The 21,019-nt window shown below is 53.1% G+C and overlaps 1 protein-coding gene across 2 annotated transcripts in view; it reads right to left on the bottom strand.

Annotated features, from left to right (window-relative positions):
- The window catches only part of PLEKHG5 (pleckstrin homology and RhoGEF domain containing G5), a 38,561-nt gene extending 20,481 nt beyond the window's left edge, over positions 1 to 18,080 (bottom strand). The window contains exons 1-2 of one of the 2 annotated variants that reach the window (XM_080921364.1): positions 17,960 to 18,080; positions 3,670 to 3,746 (exon numbers count right to left, since the gene is read on the bottom strand). In XM_080921364.1, the coding sequence (XP_080777490.1) occupies positions 3,670 to 3,693 (24 nt within the window). In that variant the 5' untranslated portion in view covers positions 3,694 to 3,746; positions 17,960 to 18,080. Of the gene's footprint in view, positions 1 to 3,669; positions 3,747 to 4,465; positions 4,557 to 17,959 lie in introns of those variants that run through there. The other variant, XM_080921363.1, reaches the window with a different exon arrangement.
- Positions 18,081 to 21,019: the final 2,939 nt, after the last annotated feature.

Here is a 21,019-nt window from a genome sequence, read left to right as displayed (position 1 = left end):
CCTGGAACTGGAGTTACAAGTGGTCTTGCTTGTTTGTTTTTAAAGAGTTGTTTATTTTATGTGAGTACACTGTAGCTTTCTTCAGACACACCAGAAAAGAGAATCAGATCCCATTACAGATGGTTGTAAGCCACGTTGCTGGGATTTGAACTCAGGACCTCTGAAAGAACAGTCAGTGCTCTTAACCACTGAGCCATCTCTCCAGCCCGTTACAGGTGGATTCAAGGCACCATGTTATGTGCTGAAATTGAGCTCCCGTCCTGTGCAAGAGCAGCCAACATTGTAAACCCCTGAGCCATCTCTCCAACTGCCCTTTCTTCCTACCTCTTCTTCCTTTTTATATAAAAAGTCTTGCTATGCATCCATCTTAGAGCAGCCTCAAACATACAATAATCCTCCTGCCTCAGCCTCTTGAGGACTGTAATTACAGGCATGTATTACTACACCTGCCACTTTTGGTAGTTTGTCATTCTCCTCTCCCCATAGTCCAGAACAGCACTTAGGACTTGAAGTGGGGTGGGGGCCGGGGCCACAGCAGGTCAAACAATCCCACCCTTCTTCCCTTACCCCAGAAGGGTAAAGCTGGGTGTCCAACTCCCAGCACTGACTCTGGTCTTGGTTGTAGGTACCCCAAGTTTTCAATTGTTCCCCCAAATTATTTAGCACAGTGATCCACACTTACTGACCCTCTGGTCCCTCACTTCTTCAGCAGTAGGCAGGGCCCCATCTGTTTATAGCTGACCAGCCTCTAATGAGACCAGTCACCTCCAAAGACCCCCAAACCTGGCCATTCCCAAGGGTTCTCTGGCTTCCTGCCTCTAATTCCCAAAGCATCACCCCAGAAGTAGGCCAGCCCTGTCCCTGGGCTCAGGGACAACAGAGGGTGTAGGTCCCCAAGTCCACTTGCCTTCATCCTGACACAATGTCTACTTCCCCCACAACGCTGGGAGAACTCTGGGATTACCACATCTAGTCTCCACCCACCCAATCACTCCTGGAGATCCTCTACTTGAACATGCCCAAGGATGAGGGACTCATGTCTGAAAGCTTCTCTGTGTGAATCAAAAGGTGCTTCCCTACCCAGGCCCTTGAGGGCCACACAGAAAGCGTCTTCTCCCTTTCTTCCTGGGGGCTGCTTAGGAGGGGGACAGGGGGTGCTGAGAACAGGAAGTCCCACCTTGGTATGACATCTGCTCAGTGTGTCAGTCATTCCACTGGGACAGAGCTGGCTCTACCAACTAGGCTTGGCTGCCGGCACCAGACGCACAGTGGGCCTGCACAGTATTCTCAGCAAACTGCTAGGATTGGTTCCTTGGTTTCAGGACTTCCAAATCCTTCAGTATGGAAGCCTGTGGTCCAGGATCAGCCCTACTATGTCCCCTCATGACCCAAGGTACTGAGCAGACTTTGACCAGAATGCTTGACACAAGGAGGCCCAGCAAAGAGCTGTAGTCAGCCACTGCCCAATGGCTATTTCATAGGAGGGCTGAGCACACCCCTGACCCTCTCCTCCCCTCCCTCCTAGTGAGCTATAACCATTGCATTTGTTGGGCAGAGTCTGGTATGGAGTCCTGTGAAGTCTCACTCTCAGGGAGCCACACAGTCAGTCCATCCAAAGCTTGATCATTCACACACTCTACAAACGAATCCCATGGTCACAGCTAGTGTTTCTGGACACGGTTACACGGGGGACAGGGCTAAGCATTCTACACAGAGGGCTTCTTTAAAACCTCGGGGCCATACAAAGAAGCCGGTATGGCCCCTAGAACAGTACCAGTTATGCATCTCCACCCACGGCTTCTCTTAAGGGGTCTCCACGGTTTCCGGTTCTGACAGCATGTAGTGGAGTGATCCTGATGAAGTTCAACCTTCCAGTTCAAAGATGTCTGACTCCTCCCATCTCCCTGCCCGCACCCCTCCCCCACTCACTCTGCTCTCCAGCTCCACATCTCCTGCCTATCCCCAGGACCATAGCTGCCTCCTTCAGAGTCCACCCTGGCAACCCCGACGCTCATGAAGTCCAGAGACAGAACATGGGGCGAGACAGATTTCACAAGTCCTAGCCCCTGAGGGAGCCCCCACAGAATCAGGCGCAGCCCTTTGTGTAGATGGCCTTTCCTGCTAACAGCTCTGGATTAAGAACATGCCTTCCAGGCTGGAGAGATGGCCCAGTGGTTAAGAGCACTGACTGCTCTTCCAGAGTTCCTGAGTTCAAATTCCAGCACCCACATGGTGGCTCACAGCCATCTCTGATGAGATCTGATGCCTTCTTCTGGTGTGTCTGAAGACATCAACAGGATACCTATATATATATAAAATAAATAAATCTTAAAAGAACATGCCTTCCTCTCAGAGGCTCTGTGATGCATTTGCATTTGGGTTTCTTACCAAGCCTTCACTGTCCCTCTCTCTGCCTCCACACTCCCATGCAGACCTGGGCAGGTCTGCAGTCTACTCAGAGACCAGCCCTCTTTTCTTGCCACAAGACCTTGGGGCCCTGGGAGGGATGGGACAATTCCTTTGTCACCCCTTTAGGTCACACGGATGCTCCAGTTTCCCAGCAGATGTGCTGAGGGAGCTGGGGCCAGCCTGCTTGCCAATCTGGGGGAGAGGCAGCCAGCCAACACCAAAGCCCAATGCCAGGCACCACCAGAGCCAGCAGATTGTATCTGACATCACAGCCGCCCCCTTGCCTGGTGACCACGGCAACTGGAGGCCGCCCCCTCCTCTCCCAACCTCCAGAACAGTCCTCATGTTCCTTCCGACCATGGGCACAGGACCACGGGCCTCCTGTGCCGGATGGATGGTGAGGAGGCAGCACTTTAAATCTCCGGCAGCTGACAGGGCCAAGCTACATGGAAGTTAGGAACATGGGGAGCTGGCTTTACAGATCTGAATCCTAGGTTCGATTCCCAGTCCACCACTTGCCAGCCACTTCATCTCTCTGAGCCTCACCTGTAAGAGGCAACGGCCTGGGCCATATCCCAGGAGGGAGGAGCCAGCAGATACAGCATCTGATGGCCATTGTCACACAAATGTGTCCTGGGAGGGAGCTGCCTCTTTTGAACTGTGGGGCCTTGTCCAAGTCACAGGACCTCACTGAACTTTGGTATCTCCATCTGGAAAGCAGGGTGACAATACCTTCCCTGCTGAACTGCCACAGCCGTGGGTAAGGCACAGAAAGCGTGTGGCACAGAGCCCAGTGCGTCATAGGCAGAAGGGCCCAAGTGATATTTTTGCTGGTACAGATTTTCCTGGCCCCATTCTCTTCGGAATACCGATTCCTCAGACTCTAAGGGTAGCTGCCACTTTCTCCTTCCCTTCCTTGTCTCCACAGCCGTGGCTCAAGCCCCACAGTATCCCAGAACTATGCTCAAGATGGAGTGGCCAGGTACCAAACCAAACCATGGAACCACTTCCCTCCCTAATCCTGTTTCCTCATCTGTGACACAGAGTCCTCAGTCAGTGGCAAGGACCCCATGGGCTGTTCCTTGTTTTGATGTCTCCCCACTCCATTATTTCTGAACCATGAACACTCTCTCCACCTCCTAAACCAGCCACCCTGAATCCAGAGGACATTACTGTGTCCAGGTAAGGTCTCCGTGACATTCTGGGTAATGAGACCGTATCCCCTGTGGCCCCCATACCTCAAGCTAGTCAGTCCCCTACCTTGGCAGCCCGGCCCTTGTCCATGCAGGCTGGGTTCTGGCAGCGAAGTCCCTTCTCCTCTGCAGGGCTCTGGTCTTCTGTGAAGAAGCAGAGGGCATGCATCAGTTCGAGGGTAGGGAGAGCACCCACACTCCCCTGGGCCCTTGTGGCCTCCAGGCCAGGGGACTGGTGGGACGGACTCCTCAATCCTGCCTTCAAAGGAAGTCAGTGTCCTTTTCTCTTTTAAACGCCAACTTATCTGCAGGGGGATCTGTTTGCAGAGCCCTTTTCTGTGCAGTTCCCCAGGGGAATTGTCCAGATTCCAGGGGGGAGTCTTTGGAAATTGGCTACTCCCTCCCTTAGTCCCACTAGCGGAGGGGGGGGGGGTCTCAGTAACCATCCAGGGCCCTAGACTTTCTAAGCAATCCGGGCCAAGGGGAGGGGGCTCCAAGAGTCCAAGATGCCCTTCCTAACCCTGTTCTCTCTCCAACTCAGACCCTCTGATGCCAGACATTCCCTTCCCGGAGCCTGGGGCGACCTCTGTTCCCTTCTGTCTATCTCTGACCGTGAGTTTGGCCCTCTCCAAGCTGATGCCCTTTCTTCCCGGAGGCTTGAGCGCCGCGGCGAGGGGGCAAGGGAGAAGACCCGGCAGCTGCAGCTAGTCCGGGGCGCAGAGGCCGGCGTCCACCCGGCTCCAGTAAGGCCCTCCCCGGGGCAGGCCCGGCCCCCACCGCGCGCGACGCCCTCCGAGACACCGGGGCAGCCAGTCGGCCTGCGGGGGGTAGGGGGAGCAGACCGTCCGCGGGCTCGCACTCACCCATGGCGCCGAGCCGCGGGGGAACCGTGCGCGGGAGCCGAAGACCGAACGCGGGAGCAGGGGAACCGAGCGCCGCCGCCACCAGGCGCGCGAGGCGGGGCGGGGCAGGTGGGCGGGGGGCGGAGCGCGGGGCGGCCGCGGGGGGCGGGGAACCGGCGGCCCCCGACGGCGCCTCCCGGGGAGACGGGGCGTGTCCCAGGTGGGTTCCACCCAGACCCGCTCCCCGCCCCTCAGGCCCCTCCGGGATCGACCACGCGCGCAGGCTGCGTCCCGGTTCCAGGAGGGTCTCCTGCACCGTGGCCACGCCGCCACGGCTGCCGCCCGGCCGGAAGTGCCTCCAAGGAGCAGGCGCCTCCCGCACCCAGACACGCGGGTCGGCCGCACACGCACCCCTCCGCTCCGTGCCCCCACTCGTTCGGAATGGCTGCCACCCGCGGATCCAGAGTTGAGGACGCGGCGGAGGTGGGCGGACCAGGGGCGGGTGGCCTCATTGAACGGCTGCTGCTGTGGTTTTAGTGTTCCCAGCTCTGCACATGCACCAAACTTAACTTTTTGCAAAATTACCAGCCCAGCACCCAGAGAATCCCCCAAGCCCGGGAGGCTCTACTGGGTTTCCTCTGCAGCACCACTGTCCTGGCTAAAATGCTTTGAGGCATTTCCCCTAATGGGAATGGGATTATCAATAAAGAGACAGCTTTTTTTTCTTCTTTTAAAAAAGTATATTAGTGTTCTGTCGGCTTGTATCCTGTGTGTGAGGGTGTCAGATCCCCTGAAACTGGAGTTACAGTTGCAAGCTGCCATGTGGTTGCTGGGAATCCAACCCAGGTTTCTTAGGAAGAACAGCCTGCTGTACTTAGCCACTAAACCATCTCTCCTGCCCCAGGGGAACACCTTTTTTAAATCTTTGCTGATTTGTTTTTGTTGTTTTGAATCAAGGTCTCACTGTGTGGCCCTGACTAACCTTGATCCACCTGCCTCCACCTTGGGAGTGCTGCGATTTAAAGGCATGCGTCCCCAAACCTCCACATGGACAGCAGTTTCGACCTCTTTTGAGAGGTACACAAAGAAGGCTAAGATAAGAATAAAGGCTTTTGCTGCCTAAGTCGCACATTCTGAACCCAAACCCAAGGTATTGACATATCTTCGTGCACTTGCTACACACACACACACACACACACAAATTAATATTTGGGACTGGGGAGATGGTTCATTGGTGAAGAACACTGGCTGTTCTTGGTCTAGCACCTACATCTATAACTCCAGTTCCAGGGCATGGGGTGGTCTCTTAGGGCACCAGCCATACGTGAGGTACGTGAGGTATACAGATATCCAGGCAAACACACAGAAAACAGAAATTGAAAGAAAGCAAACAAAACTCATCGAGGTGAGCCAGACTCCACCCAGGCGCTCAGTGCTCCTGAGTCAGCCTCTAGACCCTGTTTGTCCCCTGCTGCCTGCTGGCCCTAGGATACCAAGACCTAGGTGTAGAAGAATGAGCTTAGTCAGGGAAGAATCCTTCAAATCCTTCAAAACCAGAGAGCAGGTTCCCCAACCCCTCCTCTGGAGGCCTCTCATCTCAAGTAAGGTGCTTGACATGGGCCCTGTCTATGAGACCCCAGTCTTTGTAAATTAGTAGAAGGGTCTTGAGTTTTGTGCTGGGACCATTCAGCAAATATGAATCAAGCCCTGTGAGATCCCTAGAGATGAGCCTGATAAGCCTTGGGGAGCTCACAGTAGGTCTGGCAGGGGGGACTTTTGGGGAGCAACAAAACTTCAGTGTGGTAAGGTGAGGGTTCCAGGAAAAGGGGACGTGGTGCAGTGTATCTGAACTAGGAGTACAGACTTCTCCTGAGGCTTCCCGGAGAGGAAAATGGTTGCAGCTTCCCCCCCCCCCCCCAGTCTACTCTGTTGGGCAGCTGTTCTCTAGGGAGACACTGAAACCATTCCTGCACTTGGGGCTTCCTGTTGGACACATTCTGAGGTCCGGCCACACTCACCACAGTGACCTTTTCAGAATCTCTGCCTCTTTGCCTGCCCAATGGGCCGGCTGCCTGTCCTGGTACACAGGTGGGAGTTGACCCTTAGAAGTCCCTGACCAAGCTACCTGGGTCTGTCACCAGTCCTACTGGTCCCAGCAGCCTTGCCTTCCAGGAGGTAGCTGACTCAAGAAAGTGCATGGGTATCAGGACTCTAATTCATAACTAAGCAGCCCAGGGGAATTTTCCATCCATCCCAAGGAGTTTGCTCTTGCTCCCAGAAGATTCCAGGCCTCTCAGTTCTCAAGATACCATAAGTCAGGTGCTAGCACCCTTTGGTCCCCAGACCTGAGTACTTCACACTGTCGCTGTCTTCAGACACACCAGAAAAGGGCATCAGATCCCATTACAGATGGTTGTGAGCCACCGTGTGGTTGCTAGGAATTGAACTCATGAACCTCTGGGAGAGCAGCCAGTGCTTTTAACCACTGAGCCATCTACCCAGCCTGAGTACTTACTTTTCCCTCACACTCTCCCTCTCTCTCTCTAGCGCTTCATGTAGCCCCATCTTGTCTTCAACTCAGGAAATGGCTGAAGGCCACCTTGACTTTCTGATAGTCCTGCCTCCACATCCTAAGTGCTGGGATCAGGGCTGTGCACCTGCGCATCCCGCTCATCTGGCTCCTTACTCGGTAGACTCCAGGTTATTCCTTTGCTGTGGCCAGAGACCACTTACCTCTGGAGACCTTCAGGTTCTGGACACCTGCTCCAGGCCACAGCCACCGTGGGCCCGGGTGGCCTGTGGTGGCTTCAGCCTGAGGCTATACATCTAGATGTGTCATCTCTGGAGTGTTTCCTCCAGTGCTTCTGAGTGCAGTGATCTGGCTTCTGGCCTTTGACCCCTGGGCTCATGTTCAAAGCGTGAAGTCCCATGGGAGCAGAATCTCTCATTGTCTCAGAGCCCAGAGCAGTCAGCCCCTGGACCGAGGGAACAAGCAAAGGGACATACAATCTCCTCAACCCTGCCCCCAGGGTGAGCATGAGCCTCCTTCCTAGGCAATGCATTGTCCTTGCAACCCAGACAGAAAGAGTAGGTTTGGTTGAGGGCCATAATTGTCTCCCTGGGTCTGATATGGCCCAGCTGGTCTCTTGCTCCTCTGGCTTCTGCTAGCCAGCCTCCTGCTAAGCAGGTCCCTCACCTGAAAAACAAGCCCACTTGCTGGTCAGCACCTCACCGCCCTCGTTAGTCACAGGACACCCAGCTTTGGCTTCTCACTCAGCATGGTCTCTACCAGAATTAGGCAGAAGCCAGGCGGCAGACATGTTTTGTTTGGCTGAGCACGGTGTTTCAAAAGAATCTCAGTTGGTTGCCAACTTTGTAAAGTCAGTAGATTTTACATAAAAATCCAGATTGTTGGCTCCTCTTGACAAACCAGAGGAGCCTGGAAGCTCTAGGCCCATATTCCAGAATGTTCCAGTTCTCAAGTTGTGTCTGTCTTAGACCCGCTCAAACTGGTGCTACACCTTATGGCTCATACCAGCTCCTCCCTGGGCTAATCAGGCCCTTTCCAGGGTTCTGTTCCTTCGAGCCTGCTCTAGCCCTGGCCACCAATGTCTTCCCCCTCTGCTTGCCTCAGGGATACTGCTCTCTGCCCTGTTACAACACATCTAAATTCCAGGTAGATCTTCCTGCTTGGCTCTCCCTGTCCTGGGCTGTGCCTTTGAAGTAACCTATTATTCTCTCTGCATCCTCTCCAGATGGCTTCCAGAAGAGCCTCACAGGCTGAGCACCTGTAGGGGATTCTGTTAGCTCCAGTGAAGGTTTCGTTTCACCGGTCAAAACCTATGTGGCATCTGCTGGTCCCAGATGGGAAGCCACCCAGCCTCTTTAGAGATGGAACCCTCAAGGGGAGGCAGGTCAACATTCAGGTGTGCTGTATATATGAAACCTAAACCAGACCTCTTAGGAAATAGTTTATTTATTTTGTATGTATGTAGGTAGGTATGTAAATGTTTGTGTATGTTTATACACATATATGTAGATACCTATGAAGGCCAGAAGAGGGTGTGACCCTCCAGGTTTGGGTGCAGGGAACTGAACTCAAAAGCTCTGAAGAGCAGTGAGCACTCTTACCCCTGACTCTCCAGTCCCTCAACCCCCATCTTGAAGACCTAGTGTGGGGAGAAAGGTAAGATGTCTCAGTGATGTTTTCTTTGGTTGGTTTGGCTTTGCCTCCGGCCTTGGATTTGTTTGTTATGTTTTGTTTTGAAAGACAATTACGGGCTAAGGCCGTACCACCCTGGACACACCCTAGCACAATTCCCAGCAACCACGTGGTGGCTCACAACCATCTATAATGGGATCTGATGCCCTCTTCTGGTGTGTCTGAAGAGACTGACATCGTACTCACGTGCATAAAATAAATAAAACTTTAAAAAAGACTTATTTATTTACTATATGTAAGTACACTGTAACTGTCTTCAGACACACCAGAAGAGGGCATCTGATCTTATTACAGGTGGTTGTGAGCCACCATGTGGGTGTTGGGATTTGAACTCAGAACCTCTGGAAGAGCAGTCAGTGCTCTTAACCACTGAGCCATCTCTCCAGCCCTAAATAAATCTTAAAAGAAAGAAAGAAAGAAAGAAAGGAGACAATTACCTAGTTCCAGCTGTCCTGGAATTCCACTATGCCTGGCTAACAGTGTCTTTCCAAAAAACTAAAAAATTTAAAATAAAAACAATGTTAGGAGCTGGGAAGATGGTTCTGAGTTTGGATCCCCAGCACCTATGTTAAAATCCAGCTCATATCTGTAACTCCTATACTGGGGAGGTGGAGGCCACTGGACCCTTCCCTGCAGCTTGCTGGCTAGACTGTCTAGCATAACCAGCGAGTTCCAAGTTCAATGAGAGACCCTGTCTCACAAAAGTAATATGGACCAGGGATGGTGGCTCAGATCTTTAATGCCAGCACTGAGAAGACAGACTTGAAGACTCTGGAGGTTCAAGGCCAGCCTGGTCTACATAGCAAGTTCCAGGAAAGGGAAAGTCAGGGCTACGTAATAGAGAGATCCGGTCTCAATATAATTAATGATAATGATAAAGACACCATACATCAACTTCTAACGAGTACATGCATTTACATGCATAGTCATGTACATATGCACACAAAAGAAGTTAAGGAAGGAGATGGGGAGAGAGGGGGACAGGGGGAGAAAGAGAGGGCTCAGTGGTTAAGTGCACTGACTGCTGTAGATTTATGTTTAGGCGATACATGATTGGACAGTGGAGAGGTAGGCGGGGAAAAGCTAGGAAAACGGAAGAGGAGCTGAGATTGAGGGAGAAGAAATCAAAATGGAGCCGGAGAAAGCAGATTTGGATCATGGTGGCCGTAATTGGCATTAGGTAGTTAGGAATATTTTAAGGGATTCTGTAGGTCATTGTATCTCATATAGAAGGGCAGTTTGTATCTTTCTGTCCATTTGATGTGATCTTATGATATGGGGGTTTATGGATTGAGAATGTAATATATAAACCTGCATGAAAAGCAGTTGGGCTTTGGAGTGATGTTTGTAACGGGCGGTGGAGGACGGAGGTGGCAGGGCAGGTGGAGTGAACCACCTGGGAAGGGAATCGTGCGGAGAGGGTGGCTTGGACCGAATGACGGAGTGATGGAGTCCCTGTGTTCGGCTCCACACTGAAGTGGCTTCCGCTGAGGCGATAAAGAGGTAAGCCATTGCAATATTAAGATTTACAGTAACAGACTGCTATTCCAGGGGACCTGGGTTCCTGGGTTCATTCATTCCAAGCACCAAATGGCTCAAAACAATCTTTATAATCCAATTCTAGGGAATCTGCCACCCTCTTCTGACTTCTGCAAGCACCGAGCTCACAGGTAGCACACAGACATACATGGAGGCAAAATACTCGGATACATGAAGTGAAAAAATAGCGTAAGAAATTAAGCCGAGGGCTGGAGAGAAGGCTCAGTGGTTAAGAGCACCGACTGCTCTTCCAGAGGTTCTGAGTTCAAATCCCAGCAACCACATGGTGACTCACAACCAACCATCTGTAATGGAATTCGACGCTCTCTTCTGGTGTGTCTGAAGACAATGACAGTGTACTTACATCAAAAAAAAAAAAGAAAGAAAAAAAAAAGAAAGGAAGCCAGGCAGTGGTGGCCATTTTGAAGCCAGCTGGTCTACAAGAATTTTATCCAATATGACCGTTGCCTCTGTTCTTAAATGAGGAAACTGTCACTCCAAACAAACTTCCCTGAGGTGACAAAGGCAGACAGTAATGAGATTGGGCCCCGAGTCCATGTCTGTAGGACTCCAAGCCTGTGTCCCTAACCCTCAGTCTACAGGACCACCATAGGGCCTGGCACAGTCAGGTGTTAAGCAAAAATAAATGATCCTCCCGGCATTACGGAGCACTTCCTTCTTTCCCTGTGGGCGGCAGGCTAACACAGCCACACCTGTTCTCAGATTCTCCAGCAGAGCCTCCATCTTGGGTTCACAGATGAGCCTTCTGCCCACTACCTCTCGGCACCAGGCCAGGCCACCAAGACCAAGAGCCTGTCACTCCCCGGAAACAGCTGTGGCCTTGAATGCCCCCTCCCACACTAGCCCTGCCCTCCTGGAGCCTGTCCATGCCTAAGCAACTATGCCAGTCCTTGTTAGGAGGCAGCTCTCCCCTCCCCACACACTGACATGGCTGGAGAAGGCAAAATTTGGCTCAAAACGGGCCTGAAGCCAGAGGACTATGCCCAGGGCAAGTGACTGTTGGTCCTGAGATACCTGCCTCTCCCGACAATAGACCCCGGTCACAGCGTTCCAGGAAGCCTAAGGAAGAAATGACGTAGGGCTGGGGATGGGGCATGCTCCAACTCCTGGGTTTGAGCCTCAGCAGTGCACAAGGGGTGTGGCAGTGTGGGCCTGTCCCAGAACTCTAAGGTGGAGGAAGACAAAGGCATCCGAAACTACTTACGGTGTTTGGTGTTTGGGGCTCTACTGGTTGTTTTGTTGATGACACAAACTTAGATGTACCTGGGTAGAGGGAATCTCGCTGAGGAACTGCCTCCATCGGACTGATCTGTAGACAAGTCTGTGAGGCATTTTATTCATTAACAATTGGTGGGGGGGGGGGCAGGGGCTGGAGAGATGGTTCAGTGGTTAGAGCACTGTCTGTTCTTCCAGAGGTCCTGAGTTCAATTCCCAGCAACCACATGGTGGCTCACAACCATCTGTAAATGGGATCAGATGCCCTCTTCTGGCCTGCAGGTGTACAGCAGATAGAGCACTCACGTACATTAGATCTGTAGATCTTAAAAAACAAAACAAAACCAGTGTGTGGGTAGTTGGTCCTAGGGTATAAGAAAGTTAATTGAACAAGCACCCTCCATGGCCTCTGCTTCAGGTCCTGCCTCTAGGCTCCAGCTTGGCTTCCCCCAGATGATAGGCTTCTATCCATATGTCAAATAAACCCTTTCCACTCCAACTTGCTTTTGACCATGGTGTTTCGTCATAGCAATAAAAATAGCAAAACACAGAGACCAATGGCCACTACATGAAACCATGTCAGAAGACAGCAAGAAAAGGCTTGAACAACCCCCCCTTCCCAAAGTGCTATAGGAATCTGGGGAGTGGGTTGGCTAAGTGGAGACCCCATGGAGGAATATGCATAAGCCATGGCCCCTATGCAACTCCTGCTTACAACCCAGATTTATAGGCGGCATCATCTCTGGTGCTGCAGACACCCTGCCTCCCTCCACACCCCTCAGGCTCAGTCACAGAGCTGGGAAGACACGTCTAGAAGTCCATCCTGGGGCCAGAGAAACTGCCCACACCGTTCCAACACATAAGCTTGTGGCCGGTTGGCCACTTCCTCTGCCTGAGGCTCCCCTGGGTCTCTGTCCATCTGCTGCCTTCAGCCTTCCTCCTGAGGCTCCGTGGAGGAGCCGAGAAAAGAACAGAAGTAGGGACTGCAGAGGGGGTGTGAGATTCCGACTCTGGACGGTCATGTTCCATACAGGGGCCCCACCCCCCACCAGGCTGGGCTGGTTCTGGGGCCCAACACCCACTCACATGGGTCCACGCCAGGGTCTGGCTGGCTGGCAGCAAAGGACTGAGCCTACTCAGGCAGCTGTGTGCCCTGGCTCTCCCACCCAGCCGCCTCAGCTCCTTCAGGGATCGGCTCACGTGCCGTTACCCAGCCACCCAGAGGAGAGTGGGGGGCCTGGGTGCAAGTGGGTGTCCAGGGGCTGCTACTTATGACCTCAGAGCCGCACCAGAATAAAAGCAAGAAACAAGACAAAAAACAGAAACAAAAAAAAAACAGCCCTGCCCTGTCCTGCCTTGGAGAGTTGTCATGAAGACTCAGGCCCAAGACTTAAAACCCATGCATGCGACCAAGGCACCCCAAGCTGCAGGCCGCTGGTCATTATGAAGTCCCAGAGGCAGGAGAACATCCCAGGTAAAGAGGAAGGAGAACCTGGAGAGAGGAAGGTTCTGCACATGGAAATGGTCACCTTTGTGCCATAGAGTTCAGGCCACTCCTGCTGAGTCCCCCTGGCTTGTGACTGGACAGCATGGGACATGGGTAACGTCCTCGGCTGACAGGAATATCACACGTGGAGCCGTGAAGCAGACAGGCCTCCTGCAGCCGGCTCCATCCACCCTCTGACAGCAGATGCTCTCTGGAGGAAATGGGCCATTTTACCCTTGGCCAAATTCAAGCCCCGTATTTCTTTCCTCTCTGTACCAGCTTCCTTTCTCCTCAACCCTTTCCATCACAGATCTAGGCTCAAGGCAACAGGGCTGATCCTCCTCAAGACATGCATACACACTTCTAACAGGATCCAGAGTTCTGAGGCCACAGTGGGCCACGAGGCCACCTTCTCTTAGCAGCCACCTGGGTCTCAGGAGAACCACAGTTGGGGGGTTGTCCAATACTTCAAGCCTCCAAAGGCTCTGTTCTTCCTTCTTATCCCCCAATGTGGTCCAAGGGCTCCCCAACTTCTTATGGCAGACCCTAGGCCTAACCAGCCCTCTGCAGCCCTTCTGGCCACAGGACAGGCTCGTGAAAAGACTGAAGCCAAGCTGGGGAATGTCTGTCCTCGGTGAGCCTCCCACTCTCTGTGCTTGGGGTCTGGAGAGACCAGAGTATGAGGCTGGAAATGAGCGAATGAAGGCTTGGTGCCCAGCTATTCTGCGATCGGGCCACTTGGCTTGGCTTCTGCCGACCAGGGTTGTTTTCCAGCAGGCCCACAGCACCAGTCCAGAGCAGACCGACTCGGCTGAACCATGGCCGGCAACAAGAACAATCACAGCCTCCCCAAACTGGGTCCTAGCGGCCTGCATGGTAGGAGGTGTCTTACTGGGTCACCCAGGGAGTGCCTCCAGCTTTTCATGAGAACACCAGAGATCCGATTGTCCTCAACTATTATGCCACAGGCCTCAGAGCCGAACATCCCAATAGTTTACCCTTTGAGGGCTGCGACCTTGTCATGGTTCTGTTTGGAGGGCAACATGAAATGATCCACATCCCTAACTTAGACCAGAAACACTCTAGAAAGGTTCAGCCCTGTGCCTCATCTTGGAGGAAGTGATAGGGCAGACACAGGCCATGGCTGGAATAGGAGAGGTGGGTCACGGCTGCCCCTGGCCTTCAGTTCCAAAACTAGTGAGGGGCCGGCATACCCACTGGCCATGGGGAGGGACAGACCACCTGAAGGTGCACGTTACCCTCTGACCATCACGTGCATTCCTGTCCCTCCTGCAGAGGCTCTCGAGCGGGGCTAGGGACCCCACACCACCACCTTAGCATCACAGACACAGCAAGCAGGCTGCAGGCTTTGGCCAGCAGGAGTGGCCAGGCAGACCAGGTGCCCATGCCTTATGAAAGTCCTCTGGAAAATGGCTGCACCTACCCCCCAAGTCCTCGATGATGTCCAGAGCAGAGCTCCAGGAGAAGCGCTCCACAGCCCCCAGCTCCAGCTGGCCCAGGTCACCAGGCAGGGTCTCCAGCTCATAGGTGCCCCGCTTCCTCCAGTAGAGAAACATGCTGAGACCTGGGGGGTCCCCTGCTCGGCCTGCACCGTTAGAAGCTGGGTGGCTCCAGGAACCTCAGTCCCAGAGGCCGGGACACAGCAGTGCCCGGGTGCAATTGAGCAGCAGAGATCACTGGGGCAGGCTTCAGGCTGGCAGTCATGGCTCTCCTCAGGAAGGGAGAGGAGCATTCTGGGAGCAGCCAGGGGACTTACATCTGACCAATGACCAGGGCCCCTGCCCCACACAAAGCGCCTTTCTTCCCCTCCTACGGACATTTTACACATTTTGCCTTCCCAGCCCCCTCAGAGCCCCCGCCGAGGAGATGGGCTGTCCGTCTGGAGATGCAAAAAAAAAAAAAAAAAAAAAAAAAAAAAAAAAAAAGTGCAATTGTTTCCTGGTCTCTTTGCTAAGATACGTTTTCAGAGGAGAAAAATGTGCTGCCCAGGAGCAATTCCCGGTCCCCAAGATGTCCTCTGACCCGGAACAGCCCCAGCTACCTCACAGGTTCTCAGTGAGGGATGAAGACACCTGTGGGAATGCCAGGGGTACCCTGAGAGCATATTCCGGAAGCTCAGGTGTATCTTCCACGTCTTTTGGGATCAGGCCTTCCAGGCAGTCAGAGGGTACAAGCCCTCACCTACGTATAGGGCCAGCTCTGCTGACTGGGCTCTTTCTGAGTTTCTCTCCACCCTTCACCAAGCTGCCCAATGACCATCTTCTGGGCGGATGAGCCTGGGCCAAGGACGTTCAATCAGGAAGCCACAGCGCCCCCTGCAGTACAGGCTCCAGGGAAAGGCCTAAGGAGAAAGGCTGAGGGAATGTGAGAGAGGGTTCTGGATACAGAGCAGCCCAGGAAGAGAGCCACAAGAGGGCAGGAGCCTGGCCAGCAAGTATATGCCCTGGTTTCCATCTTAAGAGCTGGGGTGGGGGGGTGACGAAAACCATGGAGGACCAACAGCATAGGTTTTTGGAAAACAGAAAAATTGGTTGGAAAATAGAAAGTCCCAGGCCAGACTTTGTCTCAGCAACAACAAAGCAGGGCAAAGGCGACTGGAACCTGGGACCCAGAAGTGTGGAGGCTGAGGCAGGAGAGCTCCTGGCCAACTGGGACAGATATATGGTAAGACCCTGGCTTTAAAGAAAAAAAAAAAATCAGGGGCTGGAGTGATGGCTCAGCAGTTAAGAGGACCCGAGTTTGATTCCAGCCACCATGCCAGGCTGTTCACAACGGGACCCCATGCCTCCAGCCTTCTACATGAACCTGCACCCCTCTATAGATATCGGCATGCAGACACACTTAATAAAAATAAATTTTAAAACAACAGCACAAGCCAAACCAGTGCTTTCCCTCACTACAGGTCTGAGAGCAAGATGGATTACCAGCAGGTCCTCTGGGTCACTCCCCCAAATTAGACCTGGGATATATATCTCTCTATGTCTGTGTCTGTGTCTGTCTGTCTGTCTGTCTGTCTGTCTGTCTGTCTGTCTCTCTCAGCATGGCTTCCTCAAACCACCAAGGTTTTATCCCAATGCCATCAGTGTTTCTCCACCTGTCCTCAAGGGACACAGGCTTCATTACGTTGTGCTAGGACACCTCTCATGGGTATGGGTGGTTTTAGCCTGCATGTATGCCTGGTGCCCACAGAGGCCAGAAGAGGGCGCTGAAGTCCTGGAACTGGAGTTACAGATGGTTGTGAGCTGTCATGTGGTTGCTGGGAATCAAACCCGGGTCCTCTAGAAGAGCAGCCAGTGCTCTTACCTGCTGAGTCATCTCTATAGCCCAGTAGAGGCACCATTCTTGAATAGCTCACTCTGGATCACCTGCCCAGAAGAAGGAAGCATGTTGCCCTTGGTATATACAAATTAAAAGGTTGGAAAGACAATACCTACAGGCAAGACACCCATATGCATGAAATTTTTAAAATATGCTACCGACAAGATAAAGCAAACAAGCAAGACAAAAATCCAACCAAGAGCTCGAGGCAACCCAGCAGTGGCTCTCCCCAGACACAGGGTCCTGTCCCCAGGTCACAAAAGAGAATCTTAGCTGTAAAAATTAAAGAAGTAGATTTGAGCACCAGGATTGTCCAGCTTGAAAGCCAACTGGAGTTTAGGGGACAGGGCAGCAAGGTGGCCTCAAGGCAAGCCTGGAGGCCTAGGCCTGGAACCCCAGCTATCTGGGGAGACTGAGGAGAAGGACCCCAAGCACATGCCGACCTGGGCAACATAGTAGCGAGGCCCAGTTTCAAAATAATAAATGCAAAAAGGAGGTTAGATATACAGTTCCCTTGGCAGAGTGGTTGTGTGCGTAGCCTGTACAAGACCCTTAGTTTGATCTGCAGCATTGTATGAGCTGGAGAGATGGCTCAGTGGTTAAGAGCACTGGCTGCTCTTCCAGAGGTCCTGAGTTCGAATCCCAGCAACCGCATTGGTGGCTCACTGAAGACAGCTAAATGTATTCATATATAATCATAATAAATAGTTCTAAAAGGAAAAAGTCTAATGTCATCCTCAGTTACCCTTCAAGTTCACAGCAAGCTCTTTGAGCCCTTTCCTCAAAAAAGTCTGAGCCTATAGTTCACTAGTATGTATCAGGTCTTGGGCTTAGTCCTTAGCATCACAAAAGCCAGTCAAGGGCACAAGCACTGGGCTCCCAGCCATTCGCAATCTGGCCTGTACCTCCTTGGCCTGCTAGGTCTGTGGGAGCAGAGCCAGCCCCAACCAGATCAGATGCCTGCGGCTGAGGGAAGAGCTGCTTTGGTAGGGGTGGCAGAAGGGTCACTGCAGGCTGCAGGGTGACTGGGAGTGGTAGGGATGGCCATCTGGGCGGCCTACGCACCCCCACCTGAGGCCTAAGGTGCCAAGAGGAAGCTGGAGTAATTAGAACCAAATGCCTCACAGGACTGTAGTGGATAAGCCCTGAGCCTCCATCACAGCCATCCACGTGGGCTATGGGATGCCGGGGGTGTCCTGGCTCATGCTTGGTACAAGGAAGGGTCTGAATACTAGGGAATGAGATTGTCCAGGGCCGTTGTCACCCTTGCTATAGACATGGGTCCTTACCCTGTCACTACCCTCCTGCACGTGACTCCCCTGAATGTCTGCCTTTGTACCTTCCTGTCTCCGTTTATGCCCAGTCCAGGAAGCAGCCTCAGTGGATCAGGTCTAGAGGAACAGCTTCCCCTCCTTACCACCCCATTCCCCCCAGGACTCAGACTTAGCCAGCCTGACCAGCTATGCCTAGGAGACCTGACTATTCACCTCACTCCCAGGATCGAGATGGTGAGTTACCCAAAGGCCACAATGAGCAGGAGAATACTGGCGGAGCCCCAGCACCACGTTCTCACAGTTAGGCCCTCATTGCTCACCCTATCCACCCACAAGAGTCCTCTTGGTCACCACAAGGCTAGGTGCCAGAGCAAGGCAGGTGAGTAGCCCTGATTTAGAAACTTCAACCCCAGGCTTACCTCAATTTCAGGCCTCTGTTTCCATTCAGAGTGGGGACCAGCAGGCATACCCCACTTGGACTCCAGAGGTTTGCCCCTCGTCTAGACTTCTTGATCCTTCTGAGTTCCAGTGAGAAACTGCTGGCTTAGGAACCAGGGACAGTACAGCGAGTTGGCAGCTCCACTGCCTAGCAATGGCCTTGGCTGGGGTGAGGCCGAATCCTGTGCCAACCACAGCTGTTTCCTGACAGGCAGAAATGCCTTCTGATGGCCTGGCCAGGGGGCCGTACCCCTGCAAGGTCTTGCTGAGTAAGGGGTCAAAAGAGGAAGAGGAGCAGGTGGCCAAAGCTGGCTAATGCCCCCACGGAAGTGGCGGTTGTCACCAACTTTGGTTCTGGACTGCCTTTCCTGACTGACCCCAGTGGTCTCAGCAGCACACAGTGTGGCATGCTCTCTCCTGTCAGTCATTTCAGATGACCCCCGACCCTAAGCTGGGCCTCCATACGCAAAAGTCTCTCTGGGTTGGACGAGGCTCCTGCAAAATGGGTTCAGCGGGCCTCAGAATTTGTCTTCGCGCTTAAAGTTCATTTCCCAGCACCCATGTCCATGAACGCTTGTAGCTCCAGCTTCAAGGAATCCCACCTCCTCTTTTGGTGGCTTCAAGGACTTTGAGCATGTAGGCACACACACACACACACACACACACACACACACACACACACACACTCATACACACTCACAAACACATACTCACTCTTTAAAAAAATGGGTTGAGAGAATGCCAAGAGTTAATCACACCTTTAATCCCAGCACTAGGGAGGCAGAGGCAGAAGGCTTTCTGTAAATTCAAGGCCAGTCTGGTCTACAGTGCAAGTTCCAGGACAGCCAGAGCTACACAGAGAAACTTTATCTAAAAAAATCAAAATTAAAATTAAAAACATGTGTGCACACACACACATACACGCACACACACGTGTGTTTGTGTACCCTGGTGTTTTGCCTGCATGTATGTCTGTGTGAGGGAGTCAGACCCTGGAACCTAAACAGCTATGAACCCCCCATGCAGGTGCTGGAGCTTGAACACGGGTCCTTTGAAAGCACAAGTGCTTTTAACCTCTGAACCATCTCTCCAGCACCCCAGCACCAGGGGTGGGTTTTTCCCCTCCCAGGAAGGGGCTCCATTCTTCTCACTCACCAGGTAAAACTCACAACAAGCTTTGTGGTTGCCTGGGATACCAAGGGGCAGGTGACCAATATTTCTTCCTTCGTCCCCCTTGTCTGAGGGCCATCTGTGTAGCAGCTGCCCAGCTTGAGTGCAAAGAGGCCTCTCAGGTCTGCCACAGAGCCTGTTGAAAATTAAGCGGCACCGGGGTGCTGTTTTCTAACCCACTGAGAATGGGTGTGGGCTGCTTCCCAGCCTTCTGCCTCTATCCTGCCTTGTCCCCACAATTTCCAACCAGACTTCTGCTCCGGATGCACAGAATTGCCCCACCTTCTGCGAGCACATGTCAAAAGACCAATGTTTTCTAGTGACCTTGGCAAAGGCCCGGGACGGGGATTGGAGGCCATTCCCCTGGCAGGGGGCAGAATTCTCTGCATTGGTTCCGGTAGGAGAGGTGACTGATGGAGCCCAGGGTGGGGGGTACAGACCCCTCCCCTCAGTATTAATTCCGAAGGCCAGATGTGTGGCTGAGGCCTCAGCTTATTTGTGGGTAACCACCAGGCCTCTAGCCAGCCCATCTCTGCAGCCTCAGCCCAGCTCCAGCCCCAAGCCCTTCTGCCTTTGGCAGGCCCCATGGCACTGTTGAAAACAGACGGACCAGGGGGAGCAAGTGCCAGGGTTGGTCACCAGTTCCTTAAGCCTCAGTTTCCCCTTCTCCTATCCCGAGAAGTCTAGATCAGACAGATGAGATTCAACTGTCCTGTGGTGACTGAATTAGACCCCACAGCAGGCCTGAGAGATCCAGAAGGGGTGGAGAGCCCCTCCTCCACCTTGTGCTGTGCACTGGCTCCTCCCTTAACCCTGGGTCTACGGTAAAATAGAGTTTATGGCCAGGGGCCAGTGGGTTCAAAGTGTGCATTGCAATGCCAGCGGATCTGTGTAGAGGGTGACTCCTGACCCTGGGAGAGGGGACTGCAGGATCCAGACCATAGTCCTGAGGCCTGCTTGTCCATGCATTCCTGCAAGATCCCTCTCGCTGGTCCCCTCTTTTGTCCTACACGGTCTCCTCCCTGGCTCCCTATGACACATGCCACACACTAACATTTGCTGGGCCCTCAGTGGGTCAGGCCTCAGACAGAGAGCCTGGGAGTTTCTTTCACTTTGCCTAAGGGCTGTGTGGTTATTATCACTGTTGGCTCCCTTTTATACCAAGGGTTGGGGATCACAGATTTGTCCAGGCCAGCTAGGAGGCTGGGGTCCTGTGGTGGGTGCTGCAGCCTTATCTCCCCCAACCCCACCAACTGCCTTCAGGCATCACTCTGGACTCAGCCCACCACCCTGCTTCTGTCCTCAGTGTTCTGAGCCCAAAGGCCATGGGGCTCAGGCAAGCCCTCTCTCCAGGATATACGCATCCTGCCCTGGACTCTGAGAACACTCCTGGCATCAAAAATCCCTCCCTGGCTCTTCAAGTCGTTTACCTATGGGCCTCAGCATGGGGTCTTCCCTGGACCCTCAATAGTATGGGGACAGCGCAGATAACAGCCCCCCCCCAGGGCCTCCCACAGCCTCCTGCTCCCATGGGAAGCCCAGTCATTGTCCCACAACTGGCTTGACTGTTGTCACCCACCCACCCATCCACCCACCACAGCCCAGGGACAAGTACAGCCTGGGGCTGGCTGGCCACACACCAGCTGCCCACACCATTCTCTGCTTTTCTTCTAGAATTTGTCAGTGTTCAGCCCCTGCCCTAGCCTGGTTCAGCCTCAAGCCACATCTGTGGGGGGCCATGGACCCCAGTCCCACCCTAGCCTGTAAATATGGGCTATTTACATTTACATTGTTGTCTCTCGGGGTGGCTCTGGGATTGAGCTAATTTACAAGACTGACCTTCACATTTAGTGTCTGGTTGACATGCACAG

This window comes from Micromys minutus, assembly GCF_963924665.1.
Source record: "Micromys minutus genome assembly, chromosome: 9".
Lineage (NCBI taxonomy): Eukaryota > Metazoa > Chordata > Mammalia > Rodentia > Muridae > Micromys > Micromys minutus.
Note: the sequence above shows the minus strand (reverse complement) of the source record. Positions and strands in the feature narration are given on the sequence as shown.